Source organism: Pseudopipra pipra, chromosome 6 (assembly GCF_036250125.1).
Source record: "Pseudopipra pipra isolate bDixPip1 chromosome 6, bDixPip1.hap1, whole genome shotgun sequence".
Lineage (NCBI taxonomy): Eukaryota > Metazoa > Chordata > Aves > Passeriformes > Pipridae > Pseudopipra > Pseudopipra pipra.
In genome coordinates this window covers 27,133,110-27,158,773 of record NC_087554.1, presented here as the reverse complement: position 1 = coordinate 27,158,773, position 25,664 = coordinate 27,133,110, and the positions used below count along the sequence as shown (strand labels likewise).

The 25,664-nt window shown below is 43.8% G+C and overlaps 1 protein-coding gene across 5 annotated transcripts in view; it reads right to left on the bottom strand.

Annotated features, from left to right (window-relative positions):
* MAPKBP1 (mitogen-activated protein kinase binding protein 1) overlaps nt 1–25,664 on the bottom strand; it is a 102,511-nt gene that overhangs the window by 48,933 nt on the left and 27,914 nt on the right. For 4 of the 5 annotated variants that reach the window (XM_064658112.1, XM_064658113.1, XM_064658114.1 and 1 more), the window contains exons 3-4: nt 24,492–24,583; nt 541–603 (exon numbers count right to left, since the gene is read on the bottom strand). In XM_064658112.1, coding sequence (XP_064514182.1) covers nt 541–603; nt 24,492–24,583 — 155 coding nt within the window. The remainder of the gene's footprint in view (nt 1–540; nt 604–24,491; nt 24,584–25,664) is intronic. The other variant, XM_064658115.1, reaches the window with a different exon arrangement.

The window sequence follows — 25,664 nt, the reverse complement described above, 5'->3', positions numbered from 1 at the left end:
CATGTGATTTCATTTCAATACATCATGACTAGGGAGTAGGTTGGGATGAATTGAAAAGAGCCTAAAATCACCCATAGTAGCCTGACATAATGATTTTTGCTTTGCCAGGAGGATTCCCTGCTGCTCAAGTCTCAAGCAGCAGCCTACAGCACTGGAAAAGCTCCAAAACTTGAGGTTCATTGTTGTGCCTTTATTCCAGATGCAGGACCATGTCCCAGTGCTGGCTTCAATAATGAGGTCATTGTTTTAGGTGGAGAAAAAAAAAGTTAGATATCATGGAGCTCTAGTAAGATGTTCTCCCTGTCATGCCCATTAGAACTTCCTCACGGGATCACAGTGTTTATGAGGAAGTACCTTGTCAGCAACAGCATCTCACACTAGAAGGAGCTGAAGTCAAAAGAGCAGGCAGCCTGTCCCCAAGGCAACTCTTACTGAGAGGATTTAGTCTGAAGCAACAGCAGCTCCTGCACTGCACTCAAACCATAAAAGCCTTGAATTCACCTCCCACAGAAATCAAGTCCAGCTTAAAGCTTCACTCACCTGGAACTGTTTAGAATATGGTGTTGCTTATTTTTCCTAGGGTTGAACAGCACAACAACACACCTAGATGGAGGAAACAGAAAAACAGAAAGAGATGTTGTGACCATGTGCATAAAGATAACCAAAGAGCCATCCTTGCTGGAAAAGCAGCAGCAAAAGCAGCCCCAAAAAGCTGTTTCATCCCCTAATCTCACAGACTGAGCTGGGGTTAACTCGAAAACACGAAGGAAAAGAACATTCCAGAGGGGAATTGAAGTCTCTCCCATGCTGAGGAGTACCATGTGCTAGTACCATGATTACCTTTCCAGCACCTGGGAGCCCTGAGTCTCTGATTGTTCGAGCTGAACAGAAAGGTTGACCATGAAAGTTTGTGCAACAGCCCTAATGGATTATGCCCCCTCCCATAAAAGTGACCTTATGTACTGGGCATCAAAACAGTGTGACTAGAACAGAGTAAGGAGGTAAGGAAGAAAGAGGGAATCTTTCAGAAAAGCTCTCAGGGGATAAAGAAGTGGAGGTAGAGAGGTTAAATTTTTGAGTATAGCACAAAAAGTAACTGGCCCATTGAGAAATGAGACATGTGATGCCAAAAAACTACTGACCCAAGGGCCATATCTGCATAAGCAACTTGCTTAGGGGCCTTGCAGAAATCTCTCAGCAAGATGAATTGCAAAAGCAGTAGTGAACTCCTAGTAAACAATATAATCACCTCCACTGGGAGCAAAAACAGTTGCTGACTAGGAGGGGCAGGAAGAAGAGGCTCCTCTTCCCACTAATATTGCCCTTAGCACATTATCTTAGTGCCTCAGCTCACCACAACCAGCCTACAGCAGTCATAGGTACTGAAGCCTTCCCCACTCTCCACAAACACACTACACACCATTTTAAATCTACATGTAACAGCATTTGTCTTGTAGCAGAGAGCAGTAGCAACCAGTAACTAAAAACACTATTAAGTGAATAAAAGAAGGTAAAATAATTGCTCTGATGACCTTGTGCCCCATTTCTCACTTCACCTCTAAAACAGAAACTGTTTTTCGCCTGCCTCTCTGCTAGAACATGCTGCCAGAGTTTGGAGAGTCCCAGCTCCTCCTTTGCTGTGGTGCCAGGGGAGCACTGCAGGATGTCCCTGCTCCACTGCCAGCAGCCTTTGCCATGGTGGGGACTTCACTCACGTCACCATCGCACTGGGGCTTGCCTGCAAGGCATGCCAGGCTATAGACATCAGTCATGGGGAAAAACGGGCAGGACAGACAAGTAGAGGACCCAGCCTGAAGCAGCCACACAGAAAGGCAAAAAGCTGAGGTGTCACAGAAATCTATTGCAGAATCTCACCTACAGACGTCACCAACATTTCAAGACAGGCAGCGCACAGGACAAAGCACACATTGGCACCACGCTGCCCATGAAAAGAGCTGCATCCTTCCAGGCCCCCCCGCCACATCCCCAGCAGCAGGCAGGGCTGGGAGTGCTGCAGGCATGGCTTGGGATTGACAGGGACCTGCAACGTCTCCAGCTTCTCCTCACCTAGCCCAGGCAGATGACCTTTCCTTGGGTCTGACCAGACTATACTGCCAGAAGCAGCATAAATTTTAAAATGGAAGAGAGCAGAAAGGAGGACTGACACACCAATACCCTGAGCTCACAGTCCCTGGCTGAAGCTGCCACACTCTGTTAACATTGCTAGCTCAAAGCAGATATCCAACCATTCAGGAGACACGCCCTCCTCCCCCTTTAGACTACTCTACTCCTCATGCCATTCCCCCTCGTCTCTCCACTCATGCCCTGAAGGCCAAGGCACTAAAAGCACAAAACTTTCCTGATAGTTAAAAGGCAGACAGCCACAACTGGAGATGTCATGTTGTGGAAGAGCAGGGAAAGCGTAAATAAGAGGTTTGTTCAGACCGGGATTGAGCCTTTCGTACTTTTTACCCTGGGGAACCAAACTGGAGTGTTTCAAGTCAAAGCTATGCTATATATTTCTGAGGGATTAGTTTAAAGAAGCAGGTGGTTTGTGATCCATTAACAAGTCAGGAAAGGTTAAGCCTCTCAAATCACAAGATATGAAACAGGAAGTTAGCAGATGTGAAAATCTATCTAATCCTGAGCCTCCAGCTAATCAGAAAAGCAAAGCAAAACTCCATTATGTGGCATTCGATGGGGTTAATGGACCAAAATCCTGCTGAGTTACAACAGGGATGAATTATGCTTAAAATAAGCTTCAAAAAAACGGAAAGAATAAAGGAAAGACACAATCCTGACAAAGACTTTCCTATGCAGCTCTTAAATTTAAGTTTCTGTTTTACTGTGAGGAACTTTGTAGAAAAACAGAACTTCAGAGAAGTGAGCACGGTTTTAAAAAACACAGGAAAGATATAAAATACAAACCATGGTCTTCAAACCAGGCAAGCAAACAAAAAGCTTCCTAGAATAGCATAGTGAACCACAAAGCTTTGCCATTATTAACTTATAGGACAGAACCTTTGGCTACCTAAAATCATGAATTTTAGCTCAACTGCACCCCAGAGCAGGCTGTCTGCCAGCAGGCTTCGTCCCACTTCCAGCCATTGGCCAAGTCCAGAGGCCACAGGGAAGATAAGATCCATCCAGCTCACACAAAAAGGCAAATCAACAAACCACTCCAAGAGCCAGACAGCTCCTAGTGCCAGAGCAACCATCACAAACATGGATATTTTAATTTTTTCTTAAGACAACCCCATGCTTGATTCACTGAGTTTGACCCATAATTAACAAGCTCTATCTGGAGGGGTGGGAGTGAATAAATCACAGTATCTCCTTACTGGTCAGCAATCATTGATTTAGGCCATGAAGTAGTAATTTTAGCTTGTAGGCTCAGGGAAACAAGATATGTTGATTTGTCAGCTAATAACTAATGTAACTTACTAATTGGTTATGACCTCCTCGCCAATAAAGTCATTTCGCTAGGATTAACTAGTCTTCTGAACTTGCTTTCTTAAATTAACTGCTACCCAACAGAAGCTACTGCAATGCTGTCCCATGCTGATTTTCCAGCATCCCTCTCCTGTCTGCCATACACAAGGGCAACTCCAAGGATACCTTATTCAGCAAGATGTCAGACGATAAACCATCAGTCTTACAGTGGGGCACAGATACTGTTCTGTGAGTTGGGAGCATCCAAGTCTGAAAACTGGCTTCCTCTCAAAATGCTTGAAAAGGTTTCTAGTCCATTCCACCCTAGAGAGCACATTTCCTCAACAAGCAGAAACTATTTCTAGTTCTTTAATCTCTTTTGAGTGTTCAGGAAATGTTTTTAAGTTGCATCAGGAAGGTTTAGATTGGATATTAGGAAAAATTTCTTCACAGAAGGGGTTGTCAAGCATTGGAACAGTCTGCCCAGGGAAGTAGTTGAGTCACCATCCCCAGAGGTATTGAAAAGATGTGTAGATGTGGCACACAGGGACATGGGTTTAGTGGTGGACTTAGCAGTATTAGGTCAATGGTTGGACTCAATGATCTCAAGTTCTTTTATAATGGAAGCAATTCCATGACACAGGGAAGCCTAAACTGCCTGCTCAGACACCCAGCTGAGCTCAGTGTGGCCCTAGAGCAGCTCCTCCTCCCCAGACAGTCAAGAAGTCATTCTCCAGCAGAGCCTGCAGCAGTTTCCCAAACAATAAAGTTCAGAACCCATCAATACTCTGTCTTACCAAAGGAAATCGGTCTAGTAAAATACATGGAATGGAGACATTGAATGTTCAGGTTGCTGACCCACCCACTTCACGCTGCCTCCAAGTCCAGTAAGGCTACAAAGCCCTCAGGAGACTCAAAGTATCTACTCCTTTCTGTTTATGCTGGCTTTAATCTTACAGCAGTTAAAATAATAAAAATAATTACCATGGAAAATTAATTGCATACAAGAGCACACACCCATCTATCCATCCTCCACCTTTGTCTGCTCCTTTGTAAGACTGCATTCAGTATTTTACAGCCAGAGGGATAGGAAAGAACGCAAGGGAAGAGAGCACTGATCTTTTTGTTCCCAGCTTCCAATTGTGGATGTAGACCAAGCAAAGTACTTCAAACTTGCACTTCTATCATGATCACATCACCTGTTCCACCCACTCCACCCCTTTCCCAAATTGAAGCTTTCAAAGCAAAATCAGTTCTCAAGACACCTTTGTCTGGAGATGTTTTTAAATGCTAGTGCCAACATGCAAACTAAGACTAGCTCCAGAAACACCTCACATGGGACATACAGAGCTTGGCACACACCAGCTGTTGAGAAAGTCAAAACTGTTAGCACCCTTATTTCAGCACAAACCCTACCTCCCCTGCAGCTGCAGGCAGGGCTTGATGATCACAGCAACTTTTTAATCCACAAGTATATTCTGATTTCCAAGACATTTATAGAAACTATTCACTGCTGCATGAATTACTGCTTTACAAACCATCTATCAGCCAGCTGAGATCAAGTGTCCTGTTTGTTTTCATGCTGGTTCCTGCAGAGGCCATTGGCAATGGTACACATATTCAAAGGTATTATTTTTAGGTCTATGATGCCACTCCACAACCTTTAAGTACACCTTCCTGATGCAAGCAACTTTTATAAACAACTTGGCTGTGGAATCTTTCCTAGTATGCATCTTTCTTGTGGGACATTCAGGTAATACAAGGAAAGGACAGAATTAGCTCTCACAGCGATGTCAAAGGTTTTTGCAGACAACCTGAGCACTCTCCATCAGGGATCCCATTTGCATCAGCCAACAAGAAATGTTCCTTGCAGAGCTTTCCAAACCTCCAGGAACTCACAGTCCTATCTTATATGTTCACAACTGTATACCATATACGCGGATAAAAAGTGAGGGTGAGAGGTGGGCAGGAAATTCACAGCAGCTTCCATTAGCTCCAGCAAAAGGAAAAACCCCCACAAAATGTTAAAAAAAAGCAATTTCCCTAGGCTAAATATAGTAGCAGGAATGGAGAGGAATCAGATGTCAGTATCGCATTTACACAAAGTATCTGACTCATTAAGTCAGCAGCAGTGGGTCACTCCATGCAGCTCCTGCCCCCTTTACTGCCAACTTTTCTCCTATTAACTTTACTCCTGCGATTACCAAAAATCATAGTTTCTGGTCATTTTTCTCTTCTCATTGTCCTATTTCCCCACACATCCCTCCATTCTCAGCTGCCTTCCCCCAGTCATCTCCTTCCTCACCCTTCTTCACTAAGCTGATAAAACCCAAATTTCTGCAGAAGTCTGTTTTCCTCTTTCCTTCCTCTGCAGGCCCCCACTCCAAAGGGATTGGGAAAATTAAAAGGCTATGATAGCATTCCTTTCCAAGCTACCCATCAACCCAGCATTGCCCTATCTTGTGGGACACACGACTATAGGCAGACTTCATGTGTCAATCCCTCCTCTCTCAAATGCTTGCAGCCTATGCTATAAAGAAGACACTGTACAGAGGAAAGAAAACTCCATTAAGACATCAAAACAAATGTTGGCTTTCCTTTTTTTCCCCCACAATATATTCCTCTCATGCCACTCCAAGAATAAATGAAAAGAGCAAACAGTCCCATCTCTTCAAAATCGGTCCATTTCTCAATTTCTGGCTCATCCTCTGCTTTCTTCCCCACACCCAAAGCTATTCAAATGAGAGTGCAATAGCTTCCTACGCATTAAATGCAGGGGAAAAAAAGACTTTGATAAGAACAACATCTTTTTTACACTGCATTGGTTGCCTAGGGAAGCTCGATCAGAGCGAAGCAGTGTCTACAAAAGCTGGTGTTAATTTTCTATGTGGCAACTCTTCCTGCCAGAAAGCTTCTTTAATTCACAGCCAGTACTGGGAGTGGGTTAACAGTGATGAGAGAGGATGTGCACACTGACTGCAACTGAATAGGTATTTTCATGCAAGCTATGTTAATTACATGCATGCTGAGAAGAAAGATCTGTCTGTTGAGAGGTTAAGAGTTGGGTGTCACTGCCTGAGCAGAAAAGCCTGCAAAGTTCCCTGCGCCAATCTGTGATCGCAAGAACTGGAAAGGTGGAAGCCTGAGAGGTGCAGCTAAATTCACACTTCAGAAACCAATGCAGGCTAATGAAAAAACACAAATACTGAACAAGAAATCCACCATGAAAAAGAATGCCCGTGATATATTTAGTGTCACTAAACTAATAGTGCAGAAATTTCTGATTGCCAACCAGGGACACATTTGTTCTGTTTAAAAGGCTGCATGGCACCTCAAATCTGCAGGAGTGGGAGCTCAAACACATCACAGAACACGCTCCACTCCCAAAACCACAGAAGAACCAGGCCAAACTAAAGTCCAGCATCTTGCCTCCAATAGCCCAGGCCTAGGGAAGAATAGAACATATTTAAGATACTTGTCCAGACTATTCTCTCAGCCTCCAGAAATTTGACATTCAGAGATATGTTAAACCAGTGGGCACCACACCCAAGAAGAAGACTAGCACAGGAAATTGAGTCTACAATGCAGCAGAGCTAAACTGACAAGAAGGATTTGTAGGGATAATCCCCAAAGGGACAAGGGCAGCCTCAGTTCTCATCATTATTTCAGCCTACTGAATTCACCTTATCCATCCCACTGACTGATTCTCAAAGTTGAGTCCCCTGCAAAAACTTCTGATCTATGTGATCTGATGACATCCAGAAAAGCAGGCAACTTGCTTCTACCTGTCATCTGGCACGGATGCTGCCATCCTCATGATCTTCTGCTGCCAGCATAGTTTGTGCCTGTCTACCTGTACAGGCCCTGCTGCAGATGAGGGGGACAGGGTAGAGTGCCCAGAAAGCTCCTCCTCAGCTCCTGCCCTGCACAGGGCCAACAAAAACTTCTGCTGTGCACAGCCAACAGCTTTCACTGGCTGCTCTCAACAGCTCCTCTACACCTGCCAGACTATATCTTTAAAACAACCAGCCAGCTGTGTCTCTGACCTCAAGCTGCAGATGGCAGAGAACAGATGCACAGATCTGAAAAGGCACCCAGAACACTTTAAAAATACTTAAGAAAACCCCAACACATAAATGGATAAAAAGATCCGATAAGGAACAGATATTGTGACTGTAACACCAAACAGCCCAGGCCTCTCTACTTGCATACACACAGGCACCACTGAAGTTTCAGCTTTACCGGGAACACAGAGGAGAAACTCTGCAGAAGTTTCCCTGCCTGCCTCCTCCCAGAGTGAAGGTACTGCCTGTCCACATGGACTGGCTACAGTGATCTTACTGCAACATATCCTCAACCCCCTACAACTACTGCATGTGGAAAATTCTTAGCATGAAAACCTCCAATGCTCAGTTATTTCAAAGTCTCTTTTTAAGGAGGCAGAGCAGAGGAGGAGGAGGAGGATTTTTAAAACTGGCAACCCTTCTGACACTGGGCAAACATAAGGCAGGGTGATGACTCAGGACAACGCTTTGCAAGAAACAGATGCAGAGAGAAAAGACAGCCTGGGTCCTGTCTCCCACCGTATAAGTTGTACACTCCAGAGCAGCCACACTGGAGCCAGACACATGGCAGTAGTGCCCTCGGGAGAGTGATGGCTTTTCACAGAGCTGCACAATAAGGAGGCACCTTTTCTGGGGGGCAAAGAGCTAAGCCAGACAGAGATTGTGAAAGACTTGGGCAAGAAATGCATATGGGGAAAGCAGAGGGGAGAAAAAGGCTCAGAGGAAAACCATGAAATTTAAACTAGCTTACTCACTGGGAATCATTACAGTTGCAAGGAAGATGAAAATTATTCCAGTTAATTGTTATGGCTCACGGCTGTCTAGTCACCAGTGATTGAGCAGGAACTTCACCTTGAAAACAACTCCATTCCCTTCAACACTTCAAAGTCAGGAGAGGAAAAAGAAAATAACCTCATGAATGAGAAACCAGCAATAAAACCCTGTCCTAGCAGAACCAGGGACAGGCTATCTCTGATGTGTTGCAGAATACTCCACCTCTCCTCCAGGCTCCACCAAAGGTAGGTGGAAAAATGCAGCCAGGCAAAATGGCAGCTGCACTTACACAAAATGAATTGTCCATCAGCCTGTACATCTGACAAGCTTAAAAAGACGTACAGCACCGATGACAAATGCCTGTGCACACATGTATATATGCAGGTATATATACAGACACATGCATACATACGGCTCATGGCTGACTACACACACACACACGCACGTACAGAGTCCACATTTCTCCCTCCCTCTCTCCAAAACCACCCATTTCCCTAGGGGAAGGGAAGCAATGCCAGCAATACACCTACATGAAGCATCAAATCAACTGGGCAAGGAGTAGGAGCTGCAGAGCTGTGTTTTATTTCAGCACTCTTGGCAAACACCCTTGGAATATAGCAAATGAGCAGCAGCCCTGGGGGCTAGAGCAATGGGCAACTGGTGATAGGAAGGCTGGAGGAATAAAAGTATCGCTGAGATAGTTCACTACAAGAAAATGTGCTGATCAGACAGACAAGAAAGACTGAGAAGCAGTAGGAAATAAAGTCTTGAGCAGAAGCTGGCTGGTCCCAGGTGTGACCAAGGGAGATAAAATAAACAGCCAGAACATGGCTGAAAGCCTGAACAGCCTTGCATCAAGGCAGGGAATGCAAATCCAGGATGAATGCTACAGAATCATAGCATACTGCGTTCATTCTCGAGACATGACCTGTCTCCACATGCTGAGGTCTCTTCCCAAAGTTACAGCTGCCACAGACACATCGACAAGGAGAAAATAACAACTATCTGTCCTGACAGACCAGCCAAGACACCTGCTTCAGGGATCTCTTGCTTCCCAGTTGTGCTCCACCCTTCCACTTACTCCCAAGATTCAGTCCCTCTTCTATCAGTGTCTGGCTGGCAGACCCAGATTTGCCATTCTCAGCAAGAGACCTTAAGCTCTGTACTGAGGGTTTCCTGGGTTTGCTTGCTCTGAACTTTTCTTGACCTGCTTATAGCTCTGTTTTACTTGGTTGAGCTGTAACAGCAATTTGTCTGACCAGGTGTCTATAGATAATTTGTTTTACTTCTGTTTATCTTTCGTGCGATACAACCATAGTTTTATATAAACAACATTGACCAGCAGTTATTTTATGTAGACTGAGATATTTACAACTAACATGATGACACAGTAGAGAAAAATGCAGGCATGGTATGAGAGCAGAGGCCCTGAGAAGTGGAGATGCGGGATGCAGTGCAGAGAAGGACAGGCACAGGATGATAAGAGATGAGGCAAATGCTTGGCATTGGAGACCCAATGGCTGTGAACAGCTCACCCACGGTCTGTTAAAGAAATACAGACCTGGAGCTGAACAAAACAGGCTTTAGGCATAACAAAGAAAAATTATCCAATGTGCATGAAAGACACCATACATAGTGAATTCCAGAAGCATTGTGGAGTTGTGCAAGATATGCAAGTGTGTTGGTAAACATATAAAAAATTACCCAGCTGGACTTTGGAGTCAGGAAGAATCCAGTAACACCCACATAATACTCTTCCCAGTACTGACGGGCTACAAAGCTGAAGATTCACCCCCAATGACTGACTTAAAGATCCAAAGGAACACCACAAGGAAGCATAACACCATGAAAACCAACCAGAAACACACAAATTTATTACAGTTTTAGTTGCATTATCATAATTATTGAGACATTTCTGTATAAAATTATCCTAATGCATTATTATTCCTTCTTTTTCTGTAATAATTAGTGGTAGAGTAAAATGATTCTTGAATTGGAGTGTTATGAATTCAGTTATACTAACAATAATTTTTTGGGTTTTTTTATACTCATACACAGCCCGTATTATAAGGGTGTTTCTTCTTTTCCCATAAACAACTGTGAGCGTAACAAAGGCCAAGTGGAGGGCCTCAAAGAAAAGAAAATGGACAGATATAGGAGAAGAGAGTGCAAACAAAGACAAGGTGAAGAAAAAAATGGGGAAAAAAATAAAAAAAAACAGGCAAAGAGCAGTTCAGAGGGAAAGGCAAGAAAGAGATATGGAAGCAAAGTTTACAATAAAATTCCTGCAGAATAATCAAATCTGCCATCAAGTGCTGAGCAAATTCAGCTCTCCAGCCCAACAGTATAACAAGAGAAGATGGGAGTTCTCTCTGCAGGTACCCACATGGGAGCAAGCAGCTACTTCCGGAGATTTACAGACACAGTTGGGCTTACACAGTGAAATCTGGCTCTACACTTCAGGTCTGCATCGAGTTCTCTACAAGAGCTGTTCCCAACACACCATGAACCCTCAAAAGCTGAATATGTGTCCTCTTTTAAAATCAAGTCCCAAAGGAAAAATATATCTTGCTTGCAAGCAATTGGCTAACACCTCTGTTTTCAGCAGCATGCACAGCCAGAGTATTCCCTCATTGTGCCTGAGCAACTCAGGAGCAGGGAGAAAGATCTATACATCAAACTAATCATCTGGGGCAGACAAACATGACAATGACAGCTCACGGCCTAGGCCTCAGGGCTTTAGCTGTTTTACCACGAGCAAGAAATGTAGCCAATATTAAAGTGGCATTAATCAAATGAGCAAAACAAAAAGTAATGAAATTTAAGTCTCTGTCTGCCAGCCCCCTCCCCACCACCATCTCCCTAGGGAGGATGGTCACAAGTGGGGTAAGGCTCTGGGAAGGCTCCTCCAGTGCCCATCGACCCATCATTGATCTCTCCTGCATTCCAGAGCAGGCAGCAAAATCCCCCACTGCGACAAAGAAACTGGAGCAGCTTTTCCTACTGAATGCTTCAGTAAGCATAATCCATGTTGTATCTCTGTAAGAGTGTCAGAGACAAAAAAAAAAAAAAAAAAAAAAGGCAAACCCCCAAACCTGCTTCTTCGAAAGCATGGATTTAAAGAATCACTTGCTTAAATGGTCAGTTTTCTACTCCTCTAGGCATGGGCAAAGCTCACAGCTGCCTCAGGCAGCAGGCTGCCAGATCTACAGAAAGGCACTAAAGCCTCTTGCCAACCCTTACTCAGAGCCCTACAAGGTAAGGTTGGCAGATGCTGAAAGAAGGGACAGGGGAGAGTCTGCTTCTCCCCACAGCTGCTGCTCATGGCACAATGCATGGGAAGCCTGCTGCAGCTCCCAGACCCAGTATCCAGAGCTCTTGCCAGCTCCCTGTCCCAGCCCTCCTGCTTCTCAGAGAGAGAACAGCTCAGATATTGCCAGATTGGCAAAGTTTAATTCTGCCTATGTTATCTTTTTAGAAGCCTTGTGACAGCTCTGCCTTTAATGGAAGATGAACATTTACCTCCACTTTGCCTGTATCTCAGCATAATACACAGTATTTTAAATGCACTGAAAATTTTCTTCAGAGTACCTAATGTGTATCAGTTGTCAGGAGATCTGAAAAGACAGTTTTCCTGGAAGCAGAAGCAATTGTGATATAATCCAGTTTTATCTTTTCTCTTGTCACAGAGAAATGTTGTGAGGTTAGAGCCCAAGACTAAGAAGCATTAGGTCAGCATTGCAAAAGCATAGCAACTGACTCCAAAGGCAAGAAATTGGCTGGTATCAGCTCAGTCAGTCCCTGACTGCCAGCTGAAAGAACCAGGTTCAGGTGCACAACAGGCCAATGCATGTGTGTGTTGCAGGGCACAGCTTCCAGCACAGCCCAGAGGGGAGGGCCAAGTCCTACATCTGGTTCCTAAGCAATAGTCAGGACACTTGTAGGCATGCTTATAATAAACAAAATACACCATTTCTTGGCACTTCTTAGCTATTCTAGCATGATGCTCTTTCACCTTTAACTCATTGCCTTCTGACACTGAGTGAAACCCAAGATCATTTACAGTGCCAGATTCTCCAGGAAGAGGAAAAGGATTGACTCCTTGTTGTTCATACCTGGTGATGGGATATATCGTTTGGACTGTATGTGCTTCTTTTAAGTTAAACTCTGTGATTTGTGTCAAGGTTGCCAGGAGACACAGTGCCTGTTTTGAGATTCTTAGAAAGGGTGGAGCTCAGCTGAGGCGGCTGGTATCTCATTTTCATCCCAGACTTTGCTATTCAGTCCCCACTCCCTCCCCCCCCACACTCTTATGCAAGCTCAGGACTTGGCTCACAAGCAAGTCGTGCTGCTGCACCAAGGCACCGGTTGCTAGGAGGTGTAACTGCTGCAGAGATACAGAGCAGGTAGAGAAGAGAGCAGGCTGCTACCTGCAGGCACACAGGCTTTTGGGAACTCGAGCTCTGTGCCATACCCCTCCTTTTTCAGTGGGCAAACCCCAGTGGGTTGCAGAGCTTCAAGCTGAGAAAAAGCCTACATGTTCCAAAAGAGCCAAGGCAGCAAGAGCTTTGCAAACACTCCTCTTCCCTATTTCACTAGCACGCAATAGCTTTCCAAACCTGTCAAAGCTTCCCACTTGCAGAGCTCTACCTGAGTGTTTAGCTCTGTTTTTAAAGAAAGTAGATGTGCTTATTCTCTTGCTTCGATTTCTTTGCACATAAACTGCAAGTGACCCTCACCCCTGGACTGCTTCCCCGCCCCCCTCCCCTCTTCTTTTTTCTTTTAAATAGCAACTTCCCTTTCGTTCACATACTAGTTAATGAGATCAAAGCACAAGGTAACAAAACAGCCACCTACATGGGATTATTACTAATTTGCCTGCCAATTTAAAAATCCAGTTGGTACAATTGGCACACCCAAGGATTGAGGACAATCAGGATTTCTCTTAGGGCAGGTTAAAGTCAGATATGATCAATATAATCATTAAAATAGCAACTGCTGTAGCTATTGTGACAGGCATGGTAGTACTTCCCTTTTGAGAGAACTGAAATATTTGCCCTGGAACTAAGATGGCAGCAGTAAGAAGCATGTACTATATAGTGCTCCTTAACATGGTTTGTCAAGCAACCCAAACAGCAACAAACTCAGAGGATTTCTTCAAGAAGCCCCACCTTTCCCTGCTCGCAGTCTCCGATAGGGAAGCTTCAAGGACAGTTAAGTGCTTTTACTGTGACAAGAATTTTCATTGCAGCCTTGCAAAAGCTAAAGCATTTCCATTTCCCTGCTCTCACTTTCTTCATCACTAACATTTTTGGCAACAGCTAGAATCTTCACTAACATTAACGTTCTTGAGGACTCAGCTAATACTTCTGGCCCCTCAAGAAGCGCTGCACAGGCAGTGCCTGGACCTGCCACACCAGTTCTGTGAGACAGTGCAGGACAGAAGCTACCTAACTAGACTTACCCTACCCACACCACCCAGCTTTATTGACAGCTCACTCACACCACTGCAGCATCACATATAGAAAGAAAACCCCTCTCCAAGATTTCCATCACTGAAGGGGAGAGCACATTCATATTGCCTGCATGCACAGTGCAAGCAAGGAGCCTTCTTTGGCCCAGAATAAGGGTCCTGAAATTCATTCTTATACTAAAAACCATACCCAACTTCACCATCAGTTAAGCACAAAAGTTGCTTATAGTTAACACAATTGTGTGCTATGCTGTGGTACTGAAGGGTCAGAATTCAAAGATAATTAGTAATCAAAGAATTTGTAAGTAAAAGTACTCTAATGTTCAAAAGAAAATACAAAATATACCACTGAAGAGATGCCTACACAACTTCCATCCGATTTCCTTCTACAAAACCATTCTGAGAGCATTTCTTTCCACCACTGCCCCATTCTGCTCTCCTCTCTCTGTCAAGAACCAGGCTTGCTCAGTGCTTGGAACAGGTACAAAGGAGAACACAGAAGGAGTAGAGTTGGCAGCATCTGGTGTTCTTTGCCATAATCACGTCCTTAACTTTCTATGCATACACCTACCACGACGTCAGCTGAGCTCATGTCCCATTCATGGAACCAGCTGTGTGACGTTCAGCAGCAGCAGCAGCACACTGCAGAGGCTCTAAAAACCAGCACAACGTGTCTTTGTGGACTCTACCACCTTGAAGGATGGCTAGCGTGTGGTGTTGGGAGAAGAGTGTCCAAACTAGCACAGGTCAGGATTGGTGTACAAGACAGGACTTTTTTTTTTTTTTTTTTTGGTAATATAGTCATCTGTTTAATACCCAGCTCCTATTATCTACAGCTCTGTAAGGGAGAAAATAGAAAAAAGTCACTTTTATTTTTAGAAAAAGGTGCGAGCTGGGAGAAGCAAAGTGATTTTCTCTACCATCCAGTCCTGTGACAGACTAAAAATAGAAAGAAATAAAGTCTGCTCCCCATGCTCTCCAACACATTGCCTATTCTCCACTGCTGGCTTTTTTCAGAAAAGTCTTCCTGTCCTTCAGACAAACTCTCAGTATCATTCCAAATACAGAGCAACATAACAGAATACAGAACAACACTCTTCTAGTGAGACCCCACATCGAGTACTGCATCCAGCTCTGGAATCCTCAGTGCAGGAAAGACATGGACCTGTTAGAGCAGGTCCAGAGCTCGACCACAAAAATGACCAGAGAACTGGAGTGCCTCTCCTGCACCTCTCCTCCTCTCTCAGCTGAGAGAGCTGGGGTTGTTCAGCCTGGAGAAGAAAAGATTCCACAGAGACTTTGTTGTGGCTTTTCAACATGTAAAGGAGATTTACAAGAAAGATGGAGACAAACTTTTTAATAGGGCCTGTTGTGATAGGAAATGTGGCTAATGGCTTTAAGCTAAAAGAGAAGAGATTTAAATTAGAAATTCTTTACAATGAGGGTGGTGAAGCACTGGAACAGGTTGCCCAGAGGGCTCATAGATGCCCCATCCCTTGAAACACTCAAGGTCAGGTTGGACAGGGCTCAGAGAAAACTGGTCTACTAAGATGTCCCTGTTCACTGCCAGATGTGTGTTATTTGATGACCTCTAAAGGTTCCTTTCCAATCCAAATTCTGTGATTCTATGATCTTCCTGCCCCCAACCCTGCAATTTTGAAGGTGGGAATGGGAAGTAAGATTAGAGTTACCAGTTCACCTCTGAACTAAACCCAGTTTTCTGCTCAACTGAAAGCAGCATTTCCCACATCCTAAGGAGATCCTCAGGCTGCTCTGGTGACCTTCTGGGAGAAGGCACCTGCTCCCACTCATATACTCCCTCTCTCTACAGAATTCCTGTGAAGGAATTTGTGAAACATTTCCCAAAATTTTTCATTTCAGTTGGACCATTTCCCTGAAAAATTCTTCCATCAATCTAAACATCAAAAACCATCTGGCAATCTAATCAAGCCACGGCTTCCTGTTGTGGCTTTTAGCCATTTGGTTGGGGTTTTTTGGCTGGTGTTGTTTTGGGTTTTTTCTTACAAAAAGCAGCAAACTGCTACAAAGGGACTACCAGACTTCAACTTTGATTCACCCTTGAGTGTAGAGAGTGAGTACTGCCTGTCACAGTGTGGGTCCTCCCACTGGAAAGGCCGCAAGAGTAGGTACAGATTGCTGCTCCTCCTGGGGCAGGGGGTTCTATAGCAAGACAAAGGTGCAGCAGCAGACTCCTACACGGAGCTCAGCTGCAGAGTCCAGTCTTTCCCACGTGCCTGACAGAAAGGAGGAATCAGAAGCAGGGATGAGTACAGGCTCACCCCAGATAAAGTGGAGTGCACAAGGGAAGTTTTGGGGGAAAAGGCTCATATCACGCGGCTTCTGTTGAAACACAGGGAATAAACGGACACATTCATACCTGGAAGCTTGAAGGAGGATGCCATATCAGACCTATTGCTGCTGCCAGATCCTCAAATAGAAACTGTAGGATAAAGCATCACATTTCATCTCTATTTGTCCCAAGGCTGTAGCAGCCAGCTACAGAACAGTGACCCACTCCCTTGTAACTTGAAGGTTGGATTAACATATGGCACTCTGGAGAAGTAACCAGCTCTTTGCACAGGAGAACCGCACTCTATGTACAGCTGAACAGCAGCTTCTCTCAAAGGGACCTGGCAACACCAAACATCGTCACTGCCCTGACTAGTCTTTCAATACCAAGTGTGACACAAGGTAAAAATCATGCAGGATCTGAAGCCTAGCGTCCCACAACATTCCCACAGTCCCCTACAAGAGCTACTCCACTGCTGTCAAAGATGGCATTAACTAACTCCCAGCCAGCAGCTGAGCTGTCAGACTTAGGGGTTCACACTCCCAACACCTTTCCTCCAGCTGTCTGGCAGAACCCCAGTGCTGCAGTCTTCAATGCAGCACAGACAGGAGCACTTAGGGCAGACTTGACAGAGTGTCCCTCAGGTTTAGTAAGAAGCTTTTCTGTCCAGCTATTTTGAGAGTTTGTCCTATTTTTCTCCCTTTTCTTCTGGTTTACAATGGGTCTGCAGCTTTGCAGCTACCTCATTATTTAATATTCTACCAAATGTTGGGCCATCCATTGTTTGTTGAAGGTAAAATATTTAGACTAATTAGACAAGAGATCAAAAGTAGCCCCATACACACACTTGGGGACTGGCTGATGAAAACTGCCTGGAAGTCGATTTGACAGGCTTGACTCCAATTCTGCCAAGGGCTTAGACCAAGGATGTTTGCCTGCAGCTCTAGGTGATTGCTAGTACTGCTTCATTTGTTTCTTCATCTTCTCTTCTGCCAAACCAAGTGAGATTAGAGCTGAACTAGATCAATACATGACTCTTCAGTAAACAATTCTACTTTTTAGGTGCAGTTTTATTAGAGAAATGTGGATTCAATGTGGAAGAGCCTCCAGTACTCACAAAAAGGGAGACCAAGCAAAAACCAATGTAGAAATTCTTGCCTAGCTGTATGGACATAAACAGCTCACACAAGTAAGACTGCCCCTACTCCATCAGGCACAGCCTCAGTGCAAAGATGGGGATTCAGAACTGGACTCAGCTGCTACCAAGATTGGAAGCAGGCAATTGCTCCAGAACTTCATAACTGTTACTTGTGAATGTCATGGATCAATAGTAAAAGAGCAGGGGAGAGGCCATAGCCCCTTGAAATCCACCTCTGCAAATTAAAATATCAGTTACGATTATTTGGCCTGAGAATAAAGCCCTGTTGCAAAGGGGACCTCCATTCTTTTGTCCCAAGTGCAAAGACAAGACTTTGCTCACTTGCCAGAAATGAAGACCGCATGAGCCTTCCTCAGCCCACCCTCCCTATCTAATCTAGATTAATAAGGGCAAGTGGTGAATGGAAGTATTTTACACTTCAGGTCTACATGCCTCAGTGCAGATATGTTCCTTTCTGTCCAGTGGGTATTTAAGACAGGGAGATTTGAGAGTCAAACAAAGTATCCCTAATTCTGAGAAATCTGCTGTTGCTGGGAAGGAAAGAGAAGGGTTTGTCTACCTGGTGTTGTTCACTTTTGGCACAGAAAACTTTGTTTGGTTTGGTTGTAATGCCCCACCTCAAGCCAATCGGCAGTATAGATTTGAATTATATCTAATGATTTCTGTCAAGAGAATTTTCTTATCTTTGTCTCTGGGTCTACCACCACAACTGTGCCAGCTAGAAAATTTCCCCAGATGCCATGTACGCACAGTAGCCTCACAGAAGAAATGCATTAACAACAGTCCAGGAAAGAGGTCTAATCCTTGAAAGGCAACTGTCCTATTTCAAGGAAGACAAAGACAAAGACCAAAGATGCTGAAATTTGCTTTGAACCATACATGGGGACCTTCTCTTCACTTTAGGGTAGGTTTCTACAGTCTTTACAAAACGGTAGGATTCTCTTTTAGAAAAGAGCATAGAAAGAAAGCACAGAAATTCTCTTTCAGAGGTTTGGGTAAGTAAACTTGAAGGAAGGAGCACCAGCAGAACTGAATATATCTACTGGCAACCTAGCAGTTCAAGTATTTCAATATCCCTATACCACTTCAGGCTGCATTTGGGATACAGCCCATTAGCATTTATGCTAGGAAAAAACTAGTGAAGAACCATACCTGCACAGAGCAGTAAAGCTTTGCTCAAGCTGCACATGTACTGTGTACAGGTAGAATGACTCTGTAAGGAAGTGGATTCCTTCTGTGAACAAAAGCAACTACCATTGTGGCATCCAAGTAACGTGATCAATTAGTTAATAAAAACAGGCTCTGAAATAAGGCAGGAATACTTGTCATTTTACAAATTAGGATTTCATTGTCCATGTCACCACCCATTCTAACCTGACCACAATGGTCGTAAGTCTTAGATCCCAGTTCAGAACAGCATTTTGCCTCATTCACCGTTAATCATCTACTAGATTTGCCTCTCATAATTAGTTCCTGTACATCACTGACCAAAACCTTCCACTTCCAGGAGGAAAGAAGGAGCAAGGCAACATCATGCCTGATAAAGTTACACAATGTTTATCCTAAATGTTATTCTTCCATTGTAGGTTATATGCAGCTTAAGGTAAAGGGAAATTGCCCTAAGCTGATAATTTATTAAGTGATCTGTCTATATAATGATGGAAAAATATGATTAAAACTTTACAAGAGACTTCATGGATGGGCTGGAAACCACTTAGCCTTACAGCCTATCCACCAGAACTGGAAAGGGGTATTTGGGAGCAAACCAACAGTCACTTCTGGAAAAGAAAAGTCTTCATTCTTTCAGTGGGATTTACCACTCAGCTGTGTGAGACAGCTCCACACATGCTGCACAGGCTTCTGGATGGATTAAAACCAATTCACTCATTTCCTGTTCACTCTCTTCCTCCCCTCACTGTGATACAGACAGGACCTGACACATCTTGGATCAGTAGACAAGGAGCCAGAAGAGGTATGACTCAGAAAGGCTGACAGAGTTAAGTGGCTTCCACTTGGTACTGCAAATCAGCTGAGGATGAGGCGTGGAACAGTGGAAGACACAGTGAAACAAGAAGATGAGACTGTGGCTGGATGCTGCTGCAGTGCAGGTTGGCACAAGAGGCTGCTGCACTGACATCCAGCGTGCACAGCACAGCAGCAGTAAAATAAAATTTGGCCCTGACAGTTGTGCAGTTTTCTGATTTGAACACTCATACAGCTATTCACTTCTGAATATTAGTTGTCCTATCTCACAAAAAAAAAAAAAAATCAAAGTGAGAAAGCTGAACTAAGACCAAGTCTAACTCTTCAACAAGATCTTGTGGCAAAACACAGCAGGAAAAAAAGACTCAGTATCTTCATTTTAACTTTGATCATAAAGCTTCTTTTATTATTCCTCTCCTCCTATCTATGAACAAGGTGATTCATTCTGAAATGGGACAGAATATGGGGGCATCTAAATCATTTGTTCAGCAAACATACTATGTGCACACACAGAGCTAGCCAGGGACCTGTATCTGTCATGGCTACAGTAACTTCTGAGAGAAAGCCAAAGAAACTCATTTCACTATGTCTCAGAGAGAATTCTCTATATTAAACCCATGTCTGCAAGAGTTGCTGTACGTAAAGACCTCTGCTAGAGAGCTGAAAGAGGAAAGAATAAGCAGGTTGAGATTGATCAACTCATCTCACGTGCTATATATCAAATACCATTTTTCCCAGCAAGGAACACTAACATTAAACATCCCTGAAATCTATCAGAGTGAATCAAAATTGATGAGCAGAGCTAGGGAGATGCTTCAGCTGACCAGAACAGAACAGCATAGTGTTTAAAAGACATGGAACATTGAAAGCACAAGTACTACTTTCCTGCTCCTATGGCAGAAAAAGTACAGGCAGGCCAGTGCCTCACCTGAAGATCGGGTTCCCAACCAGTTATCATGACCAACTGAGAACCAAGCAAAGAAGAACAATGAAAAGTAAAATAAATCAGTCAGTCACGCCAACCTGACAAGGCTTAAAAAACAACAGTAAACACAACACCAAACCCAAAAGCAGATAAGCTGACTAAAGCTATCTTAGCAGTTGGTCTAAAATTTAAATGATAGACATTTCACAATCCATTTTTTTTCTTTTTTAATATTAGTCATCCTCAGAGGATTTCCTTAGTTTTGTTTCCCTTCTTGTTTCTAGGAAACAGAGCCTCAACTAGCTACTGAAAAAAAAAAAAAAAGAAAAGCAAAAGAGAATAAACTGAGAGAAGAGCATGGAAAATGCAAAGGAGGGGGAAAGTGAAAGCAAAGGAGGACAGAGCATTAGTCCTGCCACAAGAAGTAAAAAATGTAGTACATTTCTGTCCCACTCACTCTCCCTCCAAGAATGACTTTGTTACTCACTCCATAACCCTAACAGAGATCCAATTATGCAATTTTGTGTTTATTTAAATAGCCAGTCTAAGAACAGGCAAGTGCAGTCAGTAGATGCAAGACCTTTGGAGAGGATGCAATTTTCTCTCCTATGTTGTCTTATCTCCCAAGACAACAGCCTTATATGAAAGTGGTGGCCTACAATATCTGAAGCACTTGGCCTGTTTAGCTCTTCACGTCAGACATGGAGAAATGGTCTCCTATAACACAACCATCCCACAAGAAAAGGGTCAAAGTACCAGGATCAGCACAGCTCCTGTCACACACTGCCAGAGAGGAAGCCTCATTAGGGTCAAAGAGGAGAAAGGATAAGAGGTGTAAAAGCCAGTGAGAAGAACAGGAAAAATAATGTAACACAGCTCTTTGGCACCACTGAGGAGTTGAAATGAGTTTCAGTTGCATTGGGAATTGCTTCTTTCAGCAGTTTAAGAAACTTCCCAGGAGATTCAGAAATTCCAGGAAAGAGAAAATTCAGGAAAAAAATCACTTTTTTTAAAAAAATTACTTTAGGCAAACCAGAGACCCAAGTTAAGATTATGCTCAAAGAACACCAAGGCTTCTCATGCACAAGTCCTCATTCACGGTTACTTCTATGTGAATGTGGATGAAGTCAGGATGCCTAGGGCAACTGTTTTGATCTCAACCAAATGAATCTAGGTATGTTGAAAGTGTTCTTAGGAAAATACAGAATTGTTACGTAAATTCAGCTTTTAGGGGTTGGACAGACTGGAAGAGCAAAGCATCTGCATGTCAGGATTGCAAAACCTCAGTACATGAGCAGTGGGCTGAGGAAATCACTGGAGCACAGCTGAAGATGACCAGGTTGCATGGACAGGTCATGAGCCAATTGTGCATAAGCCATACCCTGTCTGCTACATCAGACTCATGTAAGTAGCTTTGATGTCCAGTAAATGGACAGTTCTGTCTAAATAGCAGATCCCAGAGGGTTGTAATGAGTGTCACAGGGTCTAGTTGGAGGCCTGTCAGTAGTAGTGTCTCCCAAGGTTCAATACTGGGCCAAGAATTGTTTAAGTCATTCATCAATGACTTGGATGAAAGGACAAAGTACCTTCTCAGCAAGTTCACTGGTGACACAAACCTGGGATAAGTGGCCAAGACCCCAGAGTGCTGTGCAGCCCTTCAGAAGTACCTCGACAGGTTGGAGATGGGCAGAGAAGAACTGTCTGAAATTCAACAATGACAAAAGCAGGGTCCTGCACCTGGGGAAGAATAACCCCATTTACCAGTAGAGGCTGGGATCTGACCTGCTGGAGAGCAGTGCTATAGAGAAGGACCTGGGGGTCCTCATGAACAACAAGCTGCCCAGGAGCCAGCAGTGTGCCCTGAGGGCCAAGAAAGCCAATGGTATCCTGGGGTGCATTAGGAAGAGCATTGACAGCAGGTTGAAGGAGGTGATCCTGCCACTCTATTCAGCCCTGGTGAGGCCAAACCAGGAGTGCTGAGTCCAGTTCTGGGTTCCTCAGTGCAAGAGACATGGAGTTTCTGGAGCAGGTCCAGAGGAGGGTTACAAAGACAATTAGGAGACCGGGGCATCTCATATGAGGAAACGCTGAGGGAGCTAGGCATGTTCAGTCCCAGGAAAAGACAACTGAGAGGGGATCTCATCAATGTATTTAAGCATACTAATGAAAGGTATCAAGAGGATGGATCCGGGCTCTTCCTGGTGGTGCTAAGCAATAGGACAAGAAGCAACAGGCAGACACCGATGCAAAGGAAGTTTCAGCTGAACATGAGGAAAAACTTCTTTACTGTGCAGGTGACTGAGCACTGAAACATATTGCCCAGAGAGTTTGTAGAGTATCCCAAATATTCAAGAATCATCTGGACACAATCCTGTGCAATGTGCTCTAGGATGACTCTGCTTGAACAGGAAGGTTGGACAAAATGACACACTGTGGCCTCTTTCAGTCCTACCCATTCTGCGATTCTGTGAAATTCAAACGGAAACAAAATAAACAAATATAAACAAAATAAAGCCAGAAAGGCCAGGATTCTTGCAAATCAAGAGAAATTAACTGGAAATCAGAATGGGGAAAAAATCCAAGTAAAACATAAACTGCACAAACTGAAACTGAAAACAACAAACTGAACTTGCATCAACTTAGAAAGGTCTGCACCAGTACCTCTCTCATGTCTTGACTCGTTAAGTAATGCTAGTTTTGTTAGAGATAGCCTTGACTACAGCAAATCACAACAGCATCACAAAACAGGCCAGACATAGAACAAAAGCAGCAACTCATATAAACCATTAATCTTTTACAACATACATCTACTATATTCCTGCCCAGACAGGGCAGGTTTCCTGCCCAGGCCATGAGATGTTACCACCAACAAGTAAGAACAGGAATTTCCCTGTAAAGCCCTAAGGAACCATATAACCTTTTAATTAACCAAAAGAATTCCCAGGTGTATTCACATTTAATTAAATCAATGTCAGGCACGCACAAGCTCATCAGAGGACATTGCTATCAACAAAACTAATCTATCTTCAGCTATGCAAAAGCCCCAAATATCTGTGTACTGCACTTGTTTTCTTCTCTCTCCTTGCCCTCTCCAAGTGTGAACATTTCAATGTCAGAAAAGATGCAGAGGAAGAGGCAACACAGACTAGAATATATTTGCCTGGCTCCAAAGAGTTCAAGCATAAAAGATGCCGTCAAACACTGATGTGGATATCAAACTGCCCACTGACAGAAAAAGAGGCAATGGGCAGAAAGTAAACACATGGTGTACTTTTTTTCTTCTGTCTGTATTACTGTGAGAGCAAACACTGGAACGTGCTGTCCAGAGAGATTGTGGCATCTCCATCTTTGGAGATACGGAAAAGCTGTCTGGCCATGGTTGTGGGCAACCTGCTGTAGGTGACCCTGCTTGAGCATGAGGGTTGGAACAGATGACTTCAAGAGGTTCCCTCAACCACAACAATGCTGTGATTCTGGGAAATAGGATATCACCAGGACAGGCAAAAATTTCTAGCCAGTTTCACTGACTCCATCTCTCACTCTAGCCAGAAACACAGAATCTTTAAATGTTGCTAGCATGTTTCTTGTACCCTTGAAAACATCACCTACAATTGCTGTGGAAGTTCCTTTTTTCTGATTCCAGCTTTCATGTCTTAAAAGTATGTCCATGCAACACTACTTTGAGACTGCCCTTAGACTTCTCCTTTAGCTTGTTGACCAGCAGAATGAACAAGCTCAAAGAAAGCCAAACTCATATTGATTCCTGTAACCCAGCAGATCCCTCCAGCCCTCACCTATCTCTCTAGAAGTAGCTCTTTTGCTCTCCATCAAAGTCTCCTTCTGGATATCTCTATTTGGACCTAGGCTACAGTTGATAGATGTGTTGCACTCCAGAGAATCCCCACAGATTCAAGTGGGTTCAGGCTGTAAGCCTGAAATCTTTCCTCACATTTGAATGAGGAACTTGGTAAGTCATAAATCGCAGGGCACATACAAGAAGGTTTTTGTCAATTCATTGAAAGCATCACTTGCTCCAGTAGTTATTTACTGGCTTGAGAATCACACTGAGTTATGTGTAAGTTCACAACGCTACAGAACATAGTTAAAAGCCCACAAAATGTATTTAACTTCCATCTTAGAGCAAGAGGAAGGAGAGTGGTTCCATTAAAAGGGATCCCATTAAAACTTGACAATGCAATCTCTCTCCCTTGCCAATTACGCTAACAGTGCTGACTCGCATCATTGCCTGGTGTTTTAAGAATAGCAAATAGCTGTCTTATATAAGACCATAGCAGAAACACCCTGAATCTTTATGTTAATGCATCAGTCCTGGTTTATTTTAGCTTTGAAGAATGTGGTTAGTGACTCACCCTGCTGGATAAGCAACGAGGCCAGTTCTGGGGTCGCAGGCTAATCCTCTTCCTCCCGACACAGTTATGCCCAACACTTTCTCCAAAGTCACCTAGTGCATGGAAGAAAGAAAACAAGAAGTATCATGAAATGTGAGTGCAGTTCAAATAGAGTCGTGCACAAATGCTGATGGTCTAGTTCACACTGGTTCCTAGAAATTCACTGAGAAGCATCTAGGTACAGAAGCAACCCCACTTAACAGGCATAGCAAAATACCGCTGGCGTACAGAGAAGGAGTTACCAATCCACTTATTGCTTTCTCTTTGCCAGAGCGTGGCAAAGGCAGAGGACTGCAAGCAGCAGATAGGACTGGTGAGAAGCTGGGATGCACATTCACTGACCGCAAATTCCCATCCTCCTAGTAAGAGCAACAAACCACTATCTCTGGATATTTCTAGAGATACCACTATCTCTAGAACTTCGGTTTTTCATGAACAGTTTCCAGGTTGATCCATTCTCTTTGTCTCCTCCATCCAGTGGTAGGTGGTTCAGCCTAGTCCCAGCCTCGTATTCCTAGGAACTGAACAGTCAGTTTTTCCCACAGTGCTTGAATTGGAAGCCACAACCAGTGGACTAGGGCATCCCTTCCCAGGAATCTTGAGACAGATCACCTTAAACATTCACAAGCCTGCATACCAATGACCCATGCAAGAGACAGCAACCTAAAATGCCCTGCAGCCCCCTCAGGCAAAGATCTCAAATATTTTTAGGAAAAGAAAACAAATGCAATTTGGAAGAGCTACCCGGGAGACACAAAGACCTCTGTGACAAGAAGCCGATAAAAGCAAAAAAACAAAATGGGAAGAGGGTGACAGATGGACATGACCTAATATTTTGGTGAGCACTCTCTGGCACGGAAAGCATTAGAATTCAGCAATTAACCCATAGCAAAAGGTTGCAGTGGGATTACACTGCACAAAATCTGTGGCATTAAAGGACTCAACCTCTGAGCACAAACCAGTTCTCAGCCCTGGGGCTGTTTTGACCGACACAAAATTATTCTCTTTCCTTTCTATTTGCACAGCTTGATTTTATTTCTAATATACTTGTTGCATACATTCCTCTTCAGCATTGTTATTTGTGCCAAACTCAAGTATTTTAGTGGGTCACAGTCTTCTCTTTTTAATTATTGT